Here is a 20755-nt window from a genome sequence, read left to right as displayed (position 1 = left end):
GGGACACTGCTCCGGAAAACTCGGAAAGGCACGTCTGCTCACTGCTCAAAGGGGCATCCAGGCCACACCCGGGGTGCCGGCGGGGGTGCGGGAGCCTTCTGTAGTATATCTGGCACAATTGAGGATAAATTTGCAGGATTATATTGGGGCTATACGAGGAGCTGAAGGCTCACGCGTCCGCCATCGACGCTGGCTAGCTCCGCCCCCCTACATTTTTGCATTATTATCTGGACAGTGTTTTGCTGACTTCTGGGTTAGGGTGTTACATAGAGATAATTATTAAGCTTTATTATTGTTAACAACATATTCCACTTTTATGAAGAGGTAATTGGTTACTTTTTTGGGTTGGAAAATTCCATATATTATCGACCTATGGATTGTTTCCAAATATTATACCTTAATAATACTGCTACTGTTTGTCCCTTGCTCATTGCACCATCAGGATTCAAGCAAGCCGGGCCGAAGACGGCTGAAATGCCAGAAACCGGTCCCCGGTAGCTTGTTTCCTTCCCAGTGTAAGAATTGGCTTTTGTAGTTTGGTTTGCCCTGTTCCCATCATGCACTGGGACAGGAACAGACTAATTTGCATACAGCCAGGTTCTGAAACTGGGATGGTGCAGTGAGCTAAAAAACGGTGTTGGATCTAGCCCTGATCTCTTGACTGGGTGAGAGTATTCTGCTTAATTCAGAGACTCTGTCCCTCACCACCCCTTGTTGTAAATATTTTTGTCCACCCTAAGCGTGGAAGGGTATACTCAGATGTGAGTCCCTTGCTCATTGCACCATCAGGATTCAAGCAAGCCGGGCCGAAGACGGCTGAATTGCCAGAAACCGGTCCCCGGTAGCTTGTTTCCTTCCCAGTGTAAGAATTGGCTTTTGTAGTTTGGTTTGCCCTGTTCCCATCATGCACTGGGACAGGAACAGACTAATTTGCATACAGCCAGGTTCTGAAACTGGGATGGTGCAGTGAGCTAAAAAACGGTGTTGGATCTAGCCCTGATCTCTTGACTGGGTGAGAGTATTCTGCTTAATTCAGAGACGCTGTCCCTCACCACCCCTTGTTGTAAATATTTTTGTCCACCCTAAGCGTGGAAGGGTATACTCAGATGTGAGTCCCTTGCTCATTGCACCATCAGGATTCAAGCAAGCCGGGCCGAAGACGGCTGAAATGCCAGAAACCGGTCCCCGGTAGCTTGTTTCCTTCCCAGTGTAAGAATTGGCTTTTGTAGTTTGGTTTGCCCTGTTCCCATCATGCACTGGGACAGGAACAGAATAATTTGCATACAGCCAGGTTCTGAAACTGGGATGGTGCAGTGAGCTAAAAAACGGTGTTGGATCTAGCCCTGATCTCTTGACTGGGTGAGAGTATTCTGCTTAATTCAGAGACTCTGTCCCTCACCACCCCTTGTTGTAAATATACTGTTTGAGGAATGGCTTCACATTTCCACTGATTTAGGTGTGGATGGAGTAAGAGTTTTGCGGGTAGGCTGAAGGGGGTGTAAAGAAAAAGAGGTGTTCTAAAACGTACTTGAGTCCCATATATTTAATATACACTTTAAAATTTGTGATGCGCGAAAAGCGGGAGTCGTATTTTTTTTATATTTTGCAGGATTACATATTTTAGTGCGCCCATGTTTATGTTTGTAGTGAAGGTAAAATGAGTAATTATTTTATACGTTTTTATGCACTGAAAATTGTTATATTTATTATTGCGGCATTGTTGCGAAATGTGGGGGTAGTTCACGGTAGTCCCATGGTAGATAGTCATCATGTCATTAGCTGATTAGGTACTGATTGGCTTTAGAAAAGGCAGACATTTTGTTTTTAGTCACACTTTACCCTTGTTGTGCATTTCGCAGGGATGGAGGTGGAGATTAAGAAATTAGGGAGGGAGAGAGGAGAAGGAGGAGAAGGAGAGAGAGGACAGCTTGATGGTAAGACAGAGAGTGAGGTGGAGATGGGAGAGTGCCTGATTTGATTATTTTTACTAGGGCTGCTTTTGGCTCCTCAGTCCAGCCCTGACAATGCCTAAAAGTTAGCATCCAACACCGTCCTATTGGCTTTGGCAATGCTTATTTTTCTGGCAACAAAGCCTATTTTGAGGCCATATACTAAAACCGGGTACCAACCTTTGGTCATGTGTGTGCATACCATAAGGCAGCAGCCTGCAGTGCTCTTAACATAGCACCAGCCTTACATTTTTAATGCTTTGCAGACATTTAAGACTGACAAATCACAGAGCTCACAGTCATGTGTAATTCACCCTTGGCCTTCGGAACTCACGCTTACAATCATATGCTATCAACATATATTTCTGGCATGTGCCTTTGTTTGCTATTCTAAGACCCATAAACAAAATCTGCCTGAAAAAAGTACACCATTTTCACACATATGCTTACATCTACTATTGGAATATGATTTATTATGGTTATTTCTTTTGCAATTCTTAGAATTTGAGGACACCGGCCACCAATCTTCCAAATGTTATCATCTATTAAAACCTAAAACTGCACGCCTAACCTCAAAAGTATTAAAGAAACAGGATACTCATGGATCAGATGCTTCAGATGAGTTTAGCTTGATTTGGAAATCTGTAATCTCTTACCAAACCACTCCCTATTTATCCCAAACAAAATATTGGCTCCTACATAGGACATTCTGGACTGTTTTGGAACTGGAATAAAGCTAAAGGTGATCTCCCTCACATGCTTTTTAACTGTAGCTCTAGTTCTCACTTCTGGAACTGTATATTTGATGTTATACGTTCCCTCTATGGGATCAACCTTGAGAGGAACTTTCTCTCATTCATTAATTGCTTCCTTGACCCACAACTCAAGACACTTAGGGCCAGATGTAGGTAGCCCTTTACCGATCAGAATCGGCCGAAAATACAGATTTTCTGCCGTTTCCGATCGGTAAAGGGCTAGGGAGATGTAGGTGCACATATTCGGTCATTTTACCGAATCCTTATTATTACCGAATCGGTAAATTTACCGATTCGGTAATATGTACCGAATCGGTAAAATTATTACTGATTCGGTAATATTTACCGATTCGGTAAAATTACCAAAAATGCAATGTGGGTCGCCAATTTACCATTGGCACATGGCTTACAGAATCGGTATTTTACCATGGAATACAAATCCATGGTAAAATACCGATTCCTGTGTACATGCACATCTGTGCATATACACATGTGCCATGTGACAGACAGACGTGCCCTTAGGGCATGTCTGTGTGCTACATTGCACACATGCCCGTTTTGGGGGTGCTAGAGGGTGTCAAAGTGACACCCCCTGCACCCTTGATAAATTCGGTATCGGTAAATCCCGATTCGGTATTTGAATTGAATCCTATGGGCTTCAAGGCCCATAGGATTCAATAGCAAATACCGAATTTGTAAGGATTCGGTAACGGATCCAGATGTTGGGACCTACATCCCATTTACCGATTTTGAAATACCGAATCAGTAAAATTCGGTATTTCAAAATTGGTAAATGGGATTTACCTACATCGGGCCCATAATGATGGCCTCCTGGTAGATATATTAATGTCTGCGGCCTTTAAACCCCTTCTCCCTAACTGGAAAAAACACCATTGCCACCTCTTCAGGTCCTGGTTGAACTGGATCTCTCACGTAAGGAGGGGGCGATAATATAAGTGTAAAAAACACCACTTGAAGGTCACAGTCCAGAACTGTGTGTAAGACACTAGGGCCTAGATGTAGGTAAATCTAATTTACCGATTCATAAATACCGAATTTTACCGATTCGGTATTTATGAATCGGTAAATTAGAAGGAGGCAGATGTAGGTAATTTTAAGACACAATTACCGAATCTGTAAGATTCGGTATTTACCGATTTGGTAAATACCGAATCGGTATTGCCCATTGATTCCTATGGGCCTTGAAACCCATAGGAATCAATGCGAAATACCGATTCGGTATTTACCGAATCGGTAAATACCGAATCCTGCAAGGGTGCAGGGGGTGTCGCTTTGACACCCTCTAGCACCCCAAGTACAGTCTTGTGTGACAAGTGGCACACATACATGCCCTAAGGGCATGTCTGTGTGTCACATGGCACAGGTGTGCATGCACAGATGTGCCTGCACACCTGAATTCGGTATTTTACCACCCAATAGGATTGGGTGGTAAATACCGACTCCTAAAGGGCCTGTGGCACTCTGTGAAGTGCCACCTACATATTGATTTACAGAATCGGTAAATTTACCGATTCGGTATTTTACCGATTCTGTATATTTACCGAATCGGTAAATTTACCGATTCTGTAAATCAGATGCCCCCTACATCTCAAAAGCCAAATACCGGTCGGAAACGGCCGAAATCGGCCGTTTCCGACCGGTATTAAGGCTCCTACATCTGGCCCTAGATCACTATTTCACCAATACCAAACCACCATGAATCCCTCTACACACCATGAAATGGTCGTATAGTTATTACGTTCCACGAAACTCTCCCTTCTCCGTTGGCAGACTGTTGAAAATGAGTATGCTGCCACTTTCAGTTCCTGGGTTGTCATACCTAAAATTATAATATCTTGACTTGCTTTTTTTCTTATGTTCTATATGATTCTTAAGGTTTGTTTTACCTAATGCTTTTTGTTATGCTTTGTTCTTGCCTTCTTTCCCTTATACTGCATTAAGCATGTTTGTACAAGAGATTCATTCACTTTACCTGCCTTTTCCAACATGTGTTCTGCAGTGCTGTATCATGGCAACTTTGGTTTTTGTATTTTTGTTTAAAATCCAATAAAGTACTTTGAAATTTAAAAATACACACACACATAAATACAAAGAGGCATGTTGGGTCAGCCCTCTTCATCAATTGCTTTGTTCAAGTGTCATTCACTTTTAGTTTCCCAATACCACAGAATGGAGCAGTGAGTCAGACCACTTCAGCCTTTGGCTCTCTTTAATTTGAGTGACAGCATTTTCTTAGTGCACATCCATCGAAAGAGGTAATCACTTTAGTCCCTGCCACTGCAGAGCTACTGCTTGTTGTGTTGTTTTAATTTCAGTTTTTTATTATATTTCAGTAGCAGTTATTTTACATTTCCACTTTAAATAACTAATAAATATGTTTGCAATAAAATTATTGCAGACTTGCAGGAGCCAGCCTATTGAATTTGCCAATGCTTGTTTGGCATATGAATCATGTTTATGTTTTACCTCCCTGCTATCCCCTCCCACTTCACCTTACGATGTCTTTCCTGCTTCTTACCTGCTGACTTTTGACTTGTTGGGGCTTACAAACAGTACCATTCTTTTTCACTATTTTATTTTCATTGTTTGATGCAACATAACCATTTTCATTGAACACTATTTATTTATCTTGTTATCACTAAAGGGTTCCTGGTGCTGAAGATACTTTTGTGGCCCAGCCACCTAACAAGAAGCCTTGGCAAGGCCTGTAGGTCACATAAATCTGAGATCAATTGGCTTTGGTGGAGTGAAGTGGAGTGGTGTGGAGTGGAGTGGCATTGTGTGGAATAGAGCGGCATTGTGCTGCATGCAGTGGAGTGGCATAGTGTGGGGTGGAGTGGAGTGGCACTGAGTAGACTACAGTGGTATTATAAGGCATGGAGTGGAGTGACATTATGTGGTGTTGAGTTAAATTATGTGGAGAGGAGTCAAGTGGCATTGTGTGAAGTAGAGGGTAATAGCACTGTGTGGAGAAGAGTTGGCACTGAGTGGAGAGGAGTAGCATTGAATGGCATGCAGTGGAGTAGCATTGTCTGGCGTGAAGAGAAGAAGAGCTAAGCTGTGCAGAGTAGAGTTGAAATGTGTGGAGTGGAATGCAATTGAGTGGTGTGGAATGGGATTGCATGGAATGAAATGGCATTTTGTGGTGTGGGGTGGAGTGAAGTGGCACTGTGTGGAGGAATTGTGTGTCATGGAGTCCTGTGGAGTGCATTGTGTGGCATGGAGTGGCATTGTGTGGTGTGTAGTGGAGTTGCATTGTGTGGAGGAGAGTGACATTGTGTGGTGTAGAATAGAGTGTTGCAGCATTGTGTTGGGTGGAGTGGCATTGTGTTGTGTGGAATGGGGTGGCATTGTGTGGAGTGTAGTGACATTGTGTGGTGTGGAATAGAGTGTGGTAGGATTGTTTGCAGCGGAGTGGCATTGTATGGCATAAAGTGAAGTAACGCTGTGTGGAGTGGAGTGGCGTTGTGTGCAGTGTAGTGGCATTGTGTGACATGTAGTTGAGCAGAGTGGAGTTGAGCAGAACTGATTGGAATGGTTGGAGCAGCTAAGCATGGACTTGAGTGGAATGGAATTGAGTGAAATTGTGTGGAGTAGCATTATTTGGTGTGGACTGGAATGGCATTGTGTGGCATGGAGTGAAATAGTGTGCATTGTGTGATGTGGAGTGGTGTGACATTGTGTGACGTTGAGTGACATTGTGTGGCATAGTGTGCAGTGAAGGGGAATTGTATGGAGTGGAGTGGTATTGTGTGTCATTGTGGGGAATCCAGTGGAGTGGTATTGTGTGGAGTGGGGTTAAATTGTGTGGTATGGACTGGAGGGCAGAGGAGTGCCACTGTGTGGCGTGTAGTGGGGTGGAATCATGTGGTGTGAAGTTGAGTGGAATTGTGTGGCATTTTCTGGAGTGATGTGTAAGGGAGGGGAGTGGAATTGTGTGCTATTGCGTGGACTGGAATGGCATTGTGTGGTGTGAAGTGTTGTAGAATTGTGCAATATTGTGAGATATGCACACTAATCTCTGTCACTCTCGCTCTCTCTCTCTCCCATCTAAATTGTACTTCTGCTGTCACCTTTTGCCATAGCTACTCAGATCACTGTATTAAGTGTGTCACAATGCTCTAGGAAGGCAAATCCATTAAATGTTTTTACAATGCATTTTTTAAAACTTTGGAGTAAGATGTTGTTCTGCTGAAAAAAATTCCAAAATATGCGTGCATTACCAGAAATTAACTGGAAGGAGTTTGTGTTTGTTTACAGATGTTAGACAGTGCACGTAGGGTGTTTGCATACATATTAATTAATAGCAGTGAAATGCAATGTGCTAGACGTACAAGGTGCACCCTGAGGGTGTTAAGGAAACAGCAGTGATGGCTGATTAATGAAGCACCATACTGATTTCAGGTTAAGCTAGAGCATGTGCATTGCAGCAAGTGTGTGACTAGATAAGACGGGCGAGTTTACGAGGGCATTTTAAGAGTGGTAGCTGAATTCTGTAAACTGAATTAGAAAACAGGGAGAAGGGGTGGGTGGCAGGGCACCATGGACAACGGGGGCGAGAGAGGAAGAATTACTACCTCAATCAGAGCGCCAGCAGCATGCAGAACCTACTCAAGGCGACTCAATCTGTCTTTCTTCCATGGTCCACAGTGGAAACAGTAAGTGAAGCCCATCACGTCACGTGCTGGCCAATTAGGAGGCAGCAAAGAAGACCGGCAATGATGCCAACGAATTGTAGGCAACGGGCAGTCCAAATCCTTTATTGTACGCAATACCCCTCCCAGCAAACAGTGCATGCTCTGTCTGCAGGCAAGAGCCAACAACTGTGATCATCAGTAGCCTCATTATAAAATTGTAAGGATTCCCTCTGTGCCACAGACCAAAATATAATGTTTTAAAATAACAATGACTAATTTATGTTTTTCATTGCAAGAGTTATGAGGTCTTTGCCAGAGAAGCTGTGAAACTGAGCATTATGTCCAATGTTCCTTGGGCCAGGTCTGGGAAATTGAAGTCTTTACAATGCAAAGCTTTATCAACACCTATGATGTTTTAATTCATGAATTTCACTTAGAACCTGATGAGGAAGAAACCTGAGTTTAACTTCTGATAACAATATATGAAGACTTCATCACAAGTTGCATGAAATTGACGTACTGCAAACCTCACACCTATAATTACCAGTACTGTGTGATAAGACCCCACAAGTATTGTGCAATTATGAGTGTACCTCCATGGAATGAGCAATACCTATGCAGACCCAGTTTAACTTGGCCTAAAACTGCACTTCATTCCCAATTCCATGGAGTTTACACTCACATTTAACACCTGCTCTGAGCAGTTGGTAAATGGGAGCGGGGTCTTCTCTGTGAGGCAGTGGTGGAGGAAGCCAGCGTGTGGTGTAATCTCCTTCCCTGAAAAGGAGGGCAGGTGGGGCAGGGAAATGAGGCCTGGCTGCTGTGCAGCCGAAAACCAAAACGATTTTGCCAGCAGTTTTTGCTGGCCAGTAAAATCAGGTCTCGTGTTCTCACGTCCGAAAGAAAGGTGTCTAAAAACACTGGGCCATTCATGATCAGATGGATTGGAATTACATATGGGAATTCTGCACCAGTGACTCCTAATGAACATGGTACAATTACCTTGCGAATGATTACATTAACAGAGTGATAAGACTTACCTAGAAAAGCAGTGAGCCGCAGAGACCACCCACTGGTTGGTTATGAGAGACCCTCCACAGATATGAAAACCATTTTTCTCTAAGCTGATCTGCCAGGGCCATGACCCTTCCAGGGCATCTTCTCCTCCGACAATTCGATTTGAAATTGTAGGATGTCCACACACTAGAAAAAAAGAACGTAACAATGTGTGCATGCATTTGAGTAGGGCATCGATGCAAATTGTACCCTGCTGTAAAGCACTGGTACAACATGTGACAAAAGGAGGTCAAAACTATTTATGGGGAAAAATGGTCTAACTCCACACAGAAATACGGACACACACTATTAGATGTCCTAGTGGGCTCCTTTCGTGCGAACAAATACATGCTGCAGTTATACAATAATGTACAATATAGTCTGGTTGAAACAGACTATCAAAACTCTTACCTGATCCTGGACGTGGAAAAGGGAGCAGACAAACAACCCTCCTTTCTAAAAGGCAGTGTGAAGTAAATGTCACAATCCTTGCCCAAAGCAGTGTTACAAAGATCTGCCCAATCCAAGGGCAAGGCAGGGGCCTTCCATAACTAGAATGCTCTTAATAAAGGTGGGGGCAACAAACAACTCTCTACTATTCAGCAATGTGGAGAAACAAATAGCTCCCTCTATTGCTTAGAGTGGGGTTGGGAGGATGAGAGCAGAGATCGCCCCTGCCACTGGTTATTCCAAAGTCCATACTATCCTTGGCAAAATTTAAAGTGCATACAAACACCTCCTCACCCCTGACCAAGGTTGCGGCAACTAAAGGACCCCACTTATAGGAGGTGGTAGCAACCCAGATCTCTGCCTTCGGGCATGACAGGGGGACAAATAAACACACCCACCTCTGGTCAAGAAAGGTGGCAAGAAATACCTACTAAGTCCTTGGGCAACAACATCGGATACATATCATCTGCTATTCTACAAGTTCCAGGGCAAAGTAGGCCACTTCCCAGGAAAGGGTGCTAAATACCTCTCATACTTCTGGGAATAGCCGGAGACAAAAATGACACCTCTGCCATTGCTAAAGGCTAAGGTCATGGCAGGGCTGGCTTATGCAAAACCCCTGAGCCTGGGAAAGGAGGTAGAAACAATGTATTCTCTCTGTCATTGACAACAGTGGATGACGTAAAAGCATCACAGGAATCAGGGAGGTTCACCTGTCGAGCCCTCTTTCAAAGTCTAAAAAAGGAGTCAGGAAGGGCTGGGACACCTGCTGCAGCACCCTACTCTCATAGCAAACAGTCAGTATTGTAAAGAATAATGGGGGCAAACATCACAATGTATATAGACATCGAAACTGCAGTGAAATTACCTGAAAAAAGTTAAAGGTGAGTTAAGATTGACTGTATGATACAAGCTACAGCACAAAACCTCAAAAAACATGAAATTAACCAGTTATATATTTTCATTCATACAACACTTTGTTGATGGGGACTTATAATGAGACCATAATATTAGCTCTCCATTTCATTGTTTTCAGTCAACCTTAAAACTCACCATCAAAAAAGTGAAGTGATATTCTATGTGTGAAAATGGGTTTGATGTTGAAACTAGTATCTGGTATGTGTATGGGTTTAGGTCGATTGATACTGTTCGATGTGGTAGCTAAGGGGAAGGCCTTACTGTAAGCCCCCACACCCCAGTGTCATATTATGCACAATATTGAATGAGTGAAAAAATGATTTCATTTCATAAATGTAGCCTTTGTCTGTTTTTTCGGTGCTACAAAAAAAATAAAGACCAACCACTATGAAATGGAGGGTGACCAGCAGTAAATATTTGTCAAATGTTACACAATGGTCCCAACCACCTGTAGTGAAGACCTCTAAATTCCCAGGGTGTAAGAAATTAGTGTTGCCACAGATGAATGGGGGACCACCTAGAAGATTCGAAATCACCCACTATGTATCCAGTATAACGTGCCACAATTCTAAATCAAATGTTTCATCCACAGCACCGGATCTGTTTTTGCAAACTATACTGACATTGCTGATCTGCTCCTTATCCACAACCTAGATATTTTATTAATAACTCAATCTGGTTTAATTTACTTCTCACAGTGCATCATAAACCAGTAAGTTCCAGGAGGCTTTCTGTCATCAACTTTGATAGAAAACAACAAATTGGAGGTAACATTGCAATATACCACAGAAATATTATATGACATAAAACATAAAGTCTGCAAACTTGAATCTTTCTTCAAATGCCTCAAAATCAGCATCAGAACCTTGCCAAAAGAACATACTTAAAATTAATGTACTATTCCCTAAAAAACAAAGTTGATTACCCAATTCACTTCACTTAATACTTCATGGAGAGACAAATCTTCTCCACAGCAGAATCGGCCCCTTAATGTTGAAGTCACCATGGATGTTGTATCCATGGTGACTTCAACATTAAGGGGCCGATTCCGATCTTGCTCAGAACTGCTCTGGAGGCGATCCGGCTGGAAAAAGGATGAGCCGAATGCGTGTTTTCGGACTGACTCGTACAGCTGTATGAGAGAGCAAATACGATGCAAGAAACGTGAAATCGCCGACCAAATCGTTTCCAGGTCCGAACCGCTCTATACGTCACTTCCATAAGCAAACCGTGTCGTGCAATGGAGACGATTTACGACCAAGCCAGTACGATGCAAGATTCAGACAGCCAGATCGAGTCGGAGCCTCCGACATGTAAACACTCTGGGAAGCAGACTTTGGGGGTTCGCGACAGGTGGGAACCCTACACATGCATGTACAGTGCTGGTGGCACAGAAGCATCCCCACTACAGGGGGCACCCTTGTGCGCAACATACCTTTTTCGTCAATTGGTGCCTATGTACGTGTCGTACAACAGGCTCCCCTTGACTTCAATTAAGCTCTGAGAGACCCATGTCTGTCAGCGCTTGATCAAATTGTACTCTGGCACTCGGAGCCCCAGAGCACGAGTCGTCTGAGAGCCCTCTGGATCCTAGTCGGAAGGAGCCTTCTCCCAGCAAGATCAGAATCGGCTCCTAAGAGGGAAAAGAAAAGCAAGAAGCTTCCCTTCAAGATAAATATTCGCTTGAAGAAATTCAACTTTCATTGACTTGCCACTACCTACCTCCCACAAAGCCAGAAAAACACTAGACTGAACTATCTTTCATGCCTTCATCTACCTTTTGCACAGACCATCAAGATCGATGGGTCTTATCATCTCCTCTACCGTTTCAATATTAAACATTTGAACCAATGGAGCAGAGACAGAATGGAAAAATATCGACTGTTACAAATATCGAGTCGCAAATATCGTGGGTCAGCACATCGACATACAGATTCTTGTGGTCAAGAATATCGATTTTAGGTAAGTAATATCGATGTTAAAAATATCGAAGTGTTAAATATCGTTTGCAAAAATATAGTTATGTATGTATTTTAGTATTTATTTAATATGTATGTGCTATTTGTTTTTCTTGTATACGAATTGTTTGTATTTTTAATATGTGTGTTACATTTTTCCTAGTTATTATTTTGTTTTCTATTTGAATTTTGCGTTTTAGTTCCGTAGCGGGTTGTGGGTTCATAGGGGAATAGGGTGTGAAGTAATTCAACTATATTACATTTATTAATTATTTTTTATTTATTAATATTTGTTTAATTGAGATGTTATAGTGTTAAATGTGTGAAGTAATTTATTAGTAATTCATTAATAATTGGTTGATAATTAAATACAATTTATTAATTGATAATTAATTATTGTAATTGTGTAAATAATTTTAGGTGTGTGTTGTGGTGTTTGTAGGTGTTAAAGGTGGAAGTAATTTATTTTTAGTTTATGAATTAATAATTGGCTGTTAATTATTTTTAATTCATTATTTGGTCATTAATTATGGTAATCATGTAATTAATTTTAGGTGTGAGTTGTGTTGTTTATAGGTGTTAAGGGTGGGAAGTAATTTTATTAATTGATGAATTAATAATTGGGTTTTAATTATTTTTTATTATTTAATTGGTAATTAATTATGGTAAGTGTGTAAATAATTTTAGGTGTTTGTTGTGGTGTTCATAGGAGTAAAGGGTGGGAAATAAATAATTTTTAATTGATTAATTAATAATTGGATGCTAATTATTTTAATTAATAATTGGTAATTAATTATGGTAATTGTGTAACTGAATTTAGGTGTTTGTTTTGGTGTTTATAAGAGTGAAGGGTGGGTAAATTTGTATGTAATTAATTAATATATAGTTGTTAAATACAGTTAATTATCTGAAATGTATTTTGGCTAATTGCTTAATTTTTTGTCTATTGTTTTTACATTTAAGGGGTAAAGGGTGGGTATTAAATACATATTAATTATTTTATTGTTATTTGATAATAATAATAGTTTTGAATTTATAAATACGTTTTAATTGTGTTCACCCGTTGCTTTACGAGTTGATTACAGGTGGGAACCCTACACATGCATGTACAGTGCGGGTGGCACAGAAGTATCCCCATTTATTTGTTTGTAAATTTAGTTTGAAATAATTGTATTTTATAAATATATTTATTATTTGATAACATATATTATTTGTAGTGTTTTTATATGTAATTAATATCATAATATGTTTAACTATTATATATTTCATACATTTGGTTTTTCATTTCTAAATATTGTTTATTTTTTTAAAGATGTTTTAATTTTTTTAATGTGTTTTATTTTTATTTTAACTGTTTGAGTTTGAATAGTAGTTTTTGTCTCTTCGCTTTCCAACACTTTCCCTACTGTTGTACTCACTGGAGTGTGAATAGTCATTTTTACCCATCCGCTATCCACCACTTTCCCTATTGCTGCACTTACTAGAGTGGGAATAAAACAATGTTATCCCTCTGCTATCCAACAGTTACTCTACAGTTGCATTCAGTGGAGTGGGAATAGAAATTATAACACCCTCCACTATCCAACATTTTCCCTACTGCTGCACTGTTTGGAATTGGGACATTAATTTGTTTACCCTCTGCCATCCAACACTTTCTCTACTGTTGCTCTCACTGGAGTTGGAATAGTAATTCTTACCCCGCCACTCTCCAACACTTTCCCTACTGTTGCACTCGCTGGAGGGGGAATAGTATTTTTTTACTCTTCCAGTATCCAATACTTTCCTTACTGTTGCATTCTTCAGAGTGGGAATAGTAATGTTTCCCTCCACTATTCAACACTTTCCCTACTGTTGCTCTCACTGGAGTTGGAATAGTAAATTTTACCCTTCCGCAATCCAACAATTTCTCTACTGTGTCACTGTTTGGACTGAAAATAGTAATTTTTTCCCCTCTGCTATCTAACACTTTACCTAAAGTTGCACTCTTTGGGCTTGTAATAGTAGTTTTTACTCTTCCACTATCCAATACTTTCCCAACTGTTGAATTCTTTGGAGTGGGAATAATATTTTTACCGCTTGATTATCTAACACTTTCCCTACTGTTGCATCCACTGGAGTGGGAATAGTATAGTTTTCCCCTCTGCTATCCAACACTTTCCCTATTGTTGCTCTCACTGGAGTGGTAATAGGGAATTTTACCCCTCCGCTATACAACAGTTTCCCTATTGTTGCACTGTTTGGAGTGGGAATAGTAATTTTTGCCCATCTGCTATTGAACACTTTCCCTTCCGTTGCACTCTTTGGAGTTGTAATAGTAATTTTTAATCTGCAGCTTTCCAATAATTTTCCAACTGTTACATTCTTTGGGTGGGAATAGTAATTTATTCCCTTCCCCCACTAACCAACACTTTCCCTACTGTTGCTGACACTGGAGTGCGAATAGTAATTTTTACCCCATTTCTATCCAACACTTTCCCTACTGTTCCACTGGAGGTGGAATAGTACATTTAATTATTTTTTTATATAATACTTTCCCCACTGTTTGATTAATGGTATAGGGAAATTTAAGTTTAAATATGCTTTCATAGTTTAATGTCTTTAATTATTGTAGAATTATTTTTATATTTTAAATTATTGATATATATATTTTATTTGTATATAAAGTTTTAGACTAAATGAAAGAAAATAGTTCATTAATTATTTTAAAGTAAATACATGTATAGAATATTATGTTTGTGTGTTTATTATTGTATTACTTTTATTTGGTATATGTTGTTAAAATATATTTCAAATTGCATTTCTTTTGTTAAAATGAATATTAATACTTAATATGTAATATTTTATTTTAGATATATATTTACATCGATATTTTTACATCAATATTTTTGTAGTTACCTGTGTAGGTATGGGAGTCGATATTTTTGTATTCTATATATTTTTTTTGATATTTTTAACAACGTTTTTCTAATCGATATTCTATCAGTGAACCTCAACTCATATCACAACACCTAAAGATAATGTTCTAGGGGACCAACTCAGCTAGGCTCCCGAAAACATCGTACACATCACTGATGTCAACTCTGATGTAAAAGATTATAGCACACAAATCTAACCACAATAAAAAACACCATATATGCCATCTCAAAACATCTTTGAATGGTGAGCAATGCATGCTTCTGAGATCAAATCAAACAAACAAAGTACAACCTAGGAGAAAGAAGCATCAGTGGTGCGCTGGAAGAACAAATTAATGTTGACACTCTTTCTGGTGAATACTCTTACTGCAGATTTCTCAGTTTAACATATAGTCCACGCACCACAATAGGCCCAGAGAAATTTGTAGCATTGCTGCAGCACACTGTTATGTCACCATGCAGCTCCACTTTGACCCCCTACTGCTCCGGAAGTGATATAGTGGAGGCACAGTTGCCTTCCCCCCTACTGCTCCATCATCTGTGAAGTGCGAACAACAGTTTGTGAGAGTGTTTTGATCCCTAACATGGGAACTCTTTAGTTGCTAAAAGAGAAAGGTGTGATGGGAAGGCATGGAGGCATTTGAGGTTAAAAAAAAATCACAGAAAGCGTTACTCTAGGTAACTGTGTGGATAATGTACTTGGTCGTGTCTTGCTGGTCATGGATCATCCTGTTTTAGGATTTTCTACTTGAATATAAAAAAGAAAACTGTTCAAACAGCACAATGCAGCTGCAGGAATTGCATTGACAGTGATTACTGCCAATCTAATAGACCACCTGCTTGGCAGTCATTTATAAATGTGGCAAGTGGTTCCTTCACCAGGAGGACAGGGTCATTTACTCCATTCCTCTGGCACAATGATGGGTCATCCACACATTTATGATTCAGCCCCTAAGTAGTTTATGCTTTTGCTCTACATATTGCTTCAAAAGGAACAACCTACAAATGTTATCTTTTTGTGACAATCCTAATGTTATAACCAGAGGTCTCCATCCCACTACAAGGGGAGGAATATATTTGATAACTGGAACCAAGACTGTCTTAAACTGCAGTGTCTTTGAAGACCATCTACTCTGAGGTTTTCTGACTCGTGTGCATTATTTGGAACTAAGGGACTATTCTGATCTTGCCAGGAAAGCCCATTGTAAGACTTGGATCTGGAGGGCTTTCCAAGCAAAACGTGCTCCGGGAGTCCAACGAGCAAGTACGATGCATCCGTATGCTTACTGACTCGGTTCGCATGGACTCCCATTGAACTCCATGGGAGTCTGTTTACAGATGCGTACACAGGCTCCATAAGCAAAAAGGGGTGGACGGGGGAAAGCCTACAGCCTGCAGCCGGCACCCCATGGTGATTGCCACACTGTGACAGATTTGAGGGCCCTGGGTGAAGAGGATCTGCTACAGCCCCCAAAAAACAATTCAGACAGCAGTTTCATCTCGGCTCGATCGGAATCCGGCTCTATTGCACGGCACTATTCATCCATGAACGAGTTGTACAGACAGGATCAGGTTTGTAAACGATTCAGTCGACACGTATGCAATCTTCGCATCGTACTTGACTTTCAGACCTGTGTACAATTTGGTCAGAAACAAGGGCTATGAATTGTATCCAGGAAAGCCAAATCGGATTCGGAGGCCTTCCGAATGACATCGGAATTGGGCGCTAAATCTAGAAACTTCCAAAATTTGGGTAAAAATATTTGTACTTTCCCTTGGAGATTTCAACTTCTGTTTTCTTGTTAACTGTAAAGCCTCATATATCAATTCAGTTTGCAGTGCTATAAAAAAACAAAAAAAACATAATTGAGCCTGCCCATATCTTGTACAGCACAACAAGGGGCTTAGTGACGCATTGCTGGACCCAACACAAACTCCCCTTGTTTTCCTTTTGCCCTGTACCTCTTATCTGGATGGGGGAGCTTGGGGCAGCATTCCCATAGGTACACCCACCCCAAAGTTAATTCCTGGTTGTGGTGGGCATTCTGGGGGGCTCTTGCTTGCTCCTCTTTGGCACCTTGGTGGTCTCTGGTTCAAGTATCGTAACATGCCTCATTCCGAATATAAATTCGGGTGACAAAAGATTCAGGCCCAGGTGGATTCTGCCATCAGGATGTAAAATAAAGATCAGAATATGTTTAATGGTGAGCTGTATGTGGTTGAAAGTCAAAAAATCCATTTGCTAACGCTCGAATATCTTCCTTGAAGTGTCAACCCAAGAAAAGCCCCAATGTGCTTTGATTTCCTGGTGTTGTGGAGGATATACTTACTTTGACCATGGTTTTTCAGCTGTACATGCTTACCTGCTAGTGGGCTGTTAATACTTCTGCAGTGGAAGTAGTTTCAGTATCTTTTATCCTACCTTTTGTTCTGTAATTTCAGTGCAAGTTGCCCTATGAAAGCCTTTAATTTTCATGTCTGTGAGCATTCAAGATATGATTCATAAATGTAAATCTTGTAGAATGATTTGTAAACCTCTTGTAACAGAAAGTGCAATAGCAAATCAACTTCAAGCCCATATATTACAAACTACTCTAAAGTACAATCAGTGTTTCATACCTTGCTGCAGTGCACAGGCAACCACTGTCCATTTAGTCAGTAATACGTTTGCTTTGGCTTCATATACCATTGCTTTCAGTGGTTTAACACCTTCCTTCCCAGTAGACAATTAGTATAATTAAGAGTACCATATCCCTATTTTTCCATCACAAGAGGCTCTCCCATCCCACAGGCTTCTTCAGGTCCTGAGTTATCTTGAGTTCCCACTCCAGTCAGTGCAACAGTAGCAAAAGTGTTGGATAGCAGTGGGGTAAAAATTACTATTCCCACTCCAGTGAGTTCAACAGTAGAGAAAGTGTTGGATAGCGAAGGGGTAGAAATTACAATTCCCACTCCAGTGAGTGCAACAGTAGGAAAAGTGTTGGATAGCGGAGGGGTACAAATTATTATAACCACTCCATTAAGTGTAACAGTAGGGAAATTGTTGGATAGTGGAGGGGGAAAATGACTATTCCCCCTCCAGTCAGTGCAACAGTAGGGAAAGTGTTGGATAGCAGAGGGATACAATTTACTATTCCAACTCCAGTCAGTGCATCAATAGGGAAAGTGTTGGATAGCGGAGGGGTACAAATTGCTATTCCCACTCCAGTGAGTGCAACAATAGGGAAAGTGTTGAATAGCAGAGGGGTATAAATTACTCTTCCCACTGCAGTGAGTGCAAGAGTAGGAAAAGTGTTGGATAGCGGAGGGGGGGAAATTTGTATTTCCACTCTAGTGAGTGCAACAGTAGGGAAAGTTTTGGATAGCGGAGGGATAGAAATTGCTATTACCACTTCAGTGAGTGCAAAAGTAGGGAAAGTGATTGACAGCGAAGGGGTAAAATTACTATTCCCAATCCAATAAATGCAACAGTAGAGAAAGTGTTGGATAGCAGAGGAATACACATTACTATTCCCACTCCAGTCAGCACAATAGTAGGGAAAGTGTAGGATAGCTGGTAAGTAAAAATTACTTTTCCCATTCCAGTGAGGGCAACAGTAGGGAAAGTGTAAAAGGTAAGAATTAATATTCCCAATCCAGTCTGTTACAAATTGAAAAAAACTAAATATTAACATTTTTTTAATAGAAAACAAAATAAATGAAAAATATATAACTATGTTAAAAATGTAAATATATATTTACCAGCAAAAGATTTAAAAAACATATAATAATGTTAAATACATATGAAAAATACCTACAAATAATATATTAAATAAAATAAATAAATATTTTCATTAAAAATTCTTTATAAACAAAAACAATATACCATAAATGTACTTTTATATTTCCTATCCTATTCACTACACAATACACAGGCCACATCTAAAAAAAAAATGTACTTCCACAATTAACACAATTAACTAACAATGAAAGAAATATTATTAAGTGAAAAACAAATCAAAAGTCATGAAATGAATTAACTTCCTACACTTTACCCCTTTAATCTCCACAACCCACAGCTAAAAAAGTATCTACACAATTAAAACTCATTTTAAATTACAAAACTAATAGTATTTAACAACTAATTATGAAGTAAGTAAAATTAATTTACTCCCCTCCTTTTAACCCTATAAAAGTAAAACCCACGCACAAAGAAAATAAACAATTACCTTAATTAAATATCAATTAATTAATATTAATGATCAACTAATTATTAATTAATTAATCATAAATTACTTTGCACCCGTTACTCCTATAAACCCAACAACCCACACCTAAAAGTAATTACAAAATTTCCATATTGAAGTTTCAATTAATTAATTAACAACTAATTATTAATGAATTATAGAAAAAATTACTTTCAATTGAACCTTAACCCCTATAAACCAAACAACCAGCACCTAAAATATATTACACAATTTCCATCATTATTTTTTAATTAATAAATTAGTATTAATTGACAACCAATTATTAATTAATTACAAATAATCTACTTTCCACACTGAACTCTATAACATCTCAATTATATAAATATTAATTAATAAAAAATAATCATTAATGTATTATAATTAAATAACTTCCCACGCTATTCCCCCATAAACATACAATCCCCTACGGAACTGAAAAAAACCCACAAAAGTTAATTAAAATACAATTGATAAATACAAATATTTTGACACATATATTAAAAAACATAAACAACACTTATACAAAAAACATACATCACATACATTTGAAATATAAACTACAATACATAACACTAATTAAAAAATCGATATTTTAAACAACTATGGAGTGATTAGGATGGGGGTGGACTTTAGTTCGCTCACCACCCTAGTGGTAATGGGACCACCTGCCTGCCATGTGGCAGTCCCGACAGCCTAAATATGATGCGACCGCCACCGTGGCAGTCGCATCTGGCATTTTAACCTTGTGGCGGGTGCTGCTGGATGCATCAACCGCCGCAATGGTAAAATGTCATGTTGTGCATTGCCATGCACAACGTGGCAGGCACCACCTTGTGCATGGCAATGTAGGGGGGTACCATAGATTCCCCCCAAGTGCCGCAACGGGCCCCCAAAGCGAATCCCTGCCAGCCTTTTCATGGCAGCATCGCTGCCATTGAAAGGCCTTGAAAGTCCAACATCATAATATGGATGCCACCATGTATGTGCCCCGGCTCCGGATCGTCTGGCAATCGGTATGATTGCCGACCAGCGGAAAAGCGGCGGACGGACTTTCTGTCCACCGGGATACCCACCGCCATCTTAATTTGGGGGTGGGTAATTCATGTTACGATGGCGGGCGGATCGTCATCGCCATGTCGGCAGTGGCGATCCACCAGCGATCGTAATCAGCCCATATATTTTTGCAAACAATATTAATGACTTCTATACTTTTGAAAACAATATTCCTTACCTGACATTCGATATTCTTGACCATGATATTCTTGCTGTCCATTTTTCTGTGTCACGATATTTACAGCTCGATATTTGTGTAAGTCGACATTTGCAACTTGGTATTCTGTCTGCATACCGACATTGAAACACTGTCAATCTAATAATACACAACTCTGACTCTCGATGTTGTCAACAAGCAATAACAAGCATCTGAAATCCTTCCTGCTCTCATTCAATCTTGAAATTCAGATGCGGACTTTAAATTCAGTCTGACAGATTGTATCCTCGTCAATAATGCCGTCAGATCTAATAAGTTGGAATGACTTACACTGGAAACTTCTTTGCTTATCACACTCACTAACTTAATGCACCAAGAACTCAACTTGCCCATTAAAGGTCCCAACATACCGGAATATCTGGATCAAAATCTATTTACCTGCTTCTAACTTCCAGACAAGGCACAGGCCTTCATAGTTTCTTACATTGACTGGGGAAAATTCCCTACTCTCAGGCACATCCAACACCCTGAAACATCACTAGTAGACGTCCATCTCATCACAAGATGAAGGCAATTAACACCACCCTCACCCGGAAAGATTCTTGTTGGCTCCACCTTTGAGTGTAAAACCTTTTCATCTCTGGCTGCTGAAAAGAATAA

General features: G+C 40.0%; 1 protein-coding gene across 2 annotated transcripts in view; it reads right to left on the bottom strand.

Moving 5' to 3' along the window:
* The window catches only part of LOC147703580 (transmembrane protease serine 9-like), a 1394371-nt gene that overhangs the window by 442244 nt on the left and 931372 nt on the right, over nt 1-20755 (bottom strand). For both annotated transcript variants that reach the window (XM_086931925.1, XM_086931926.1), the window contains exon 16: nt 8403-8565. In XM_086931925.1, the coding sequence (XP_086788051.1) occupies nt 8403-8565 (163 nt within the window). The remainder of the gene's footprint in view (nt 1-8402; nt 8566-20755) is intronic.

This window comes from Lissotriton vulgaris, chromosome 7 (assembly GCF_964263255.1).
Source record: "Lissotriton vulgaris chromosome 7, aLisVul1.2, whole genome shotgun sequence".
Classification (NCBI taxonomy): Eukaryota; Metazoa; Chordata; class Amphibia; order Caudata; family Salamandridae; genus Lissotriton; species Lissotriton vulgaris.
The sequence above is the reverse complement of the archived record's forward strand: the minus strand, read 5'-3'. Positions and strand labels throughout refer to the sequence as shown.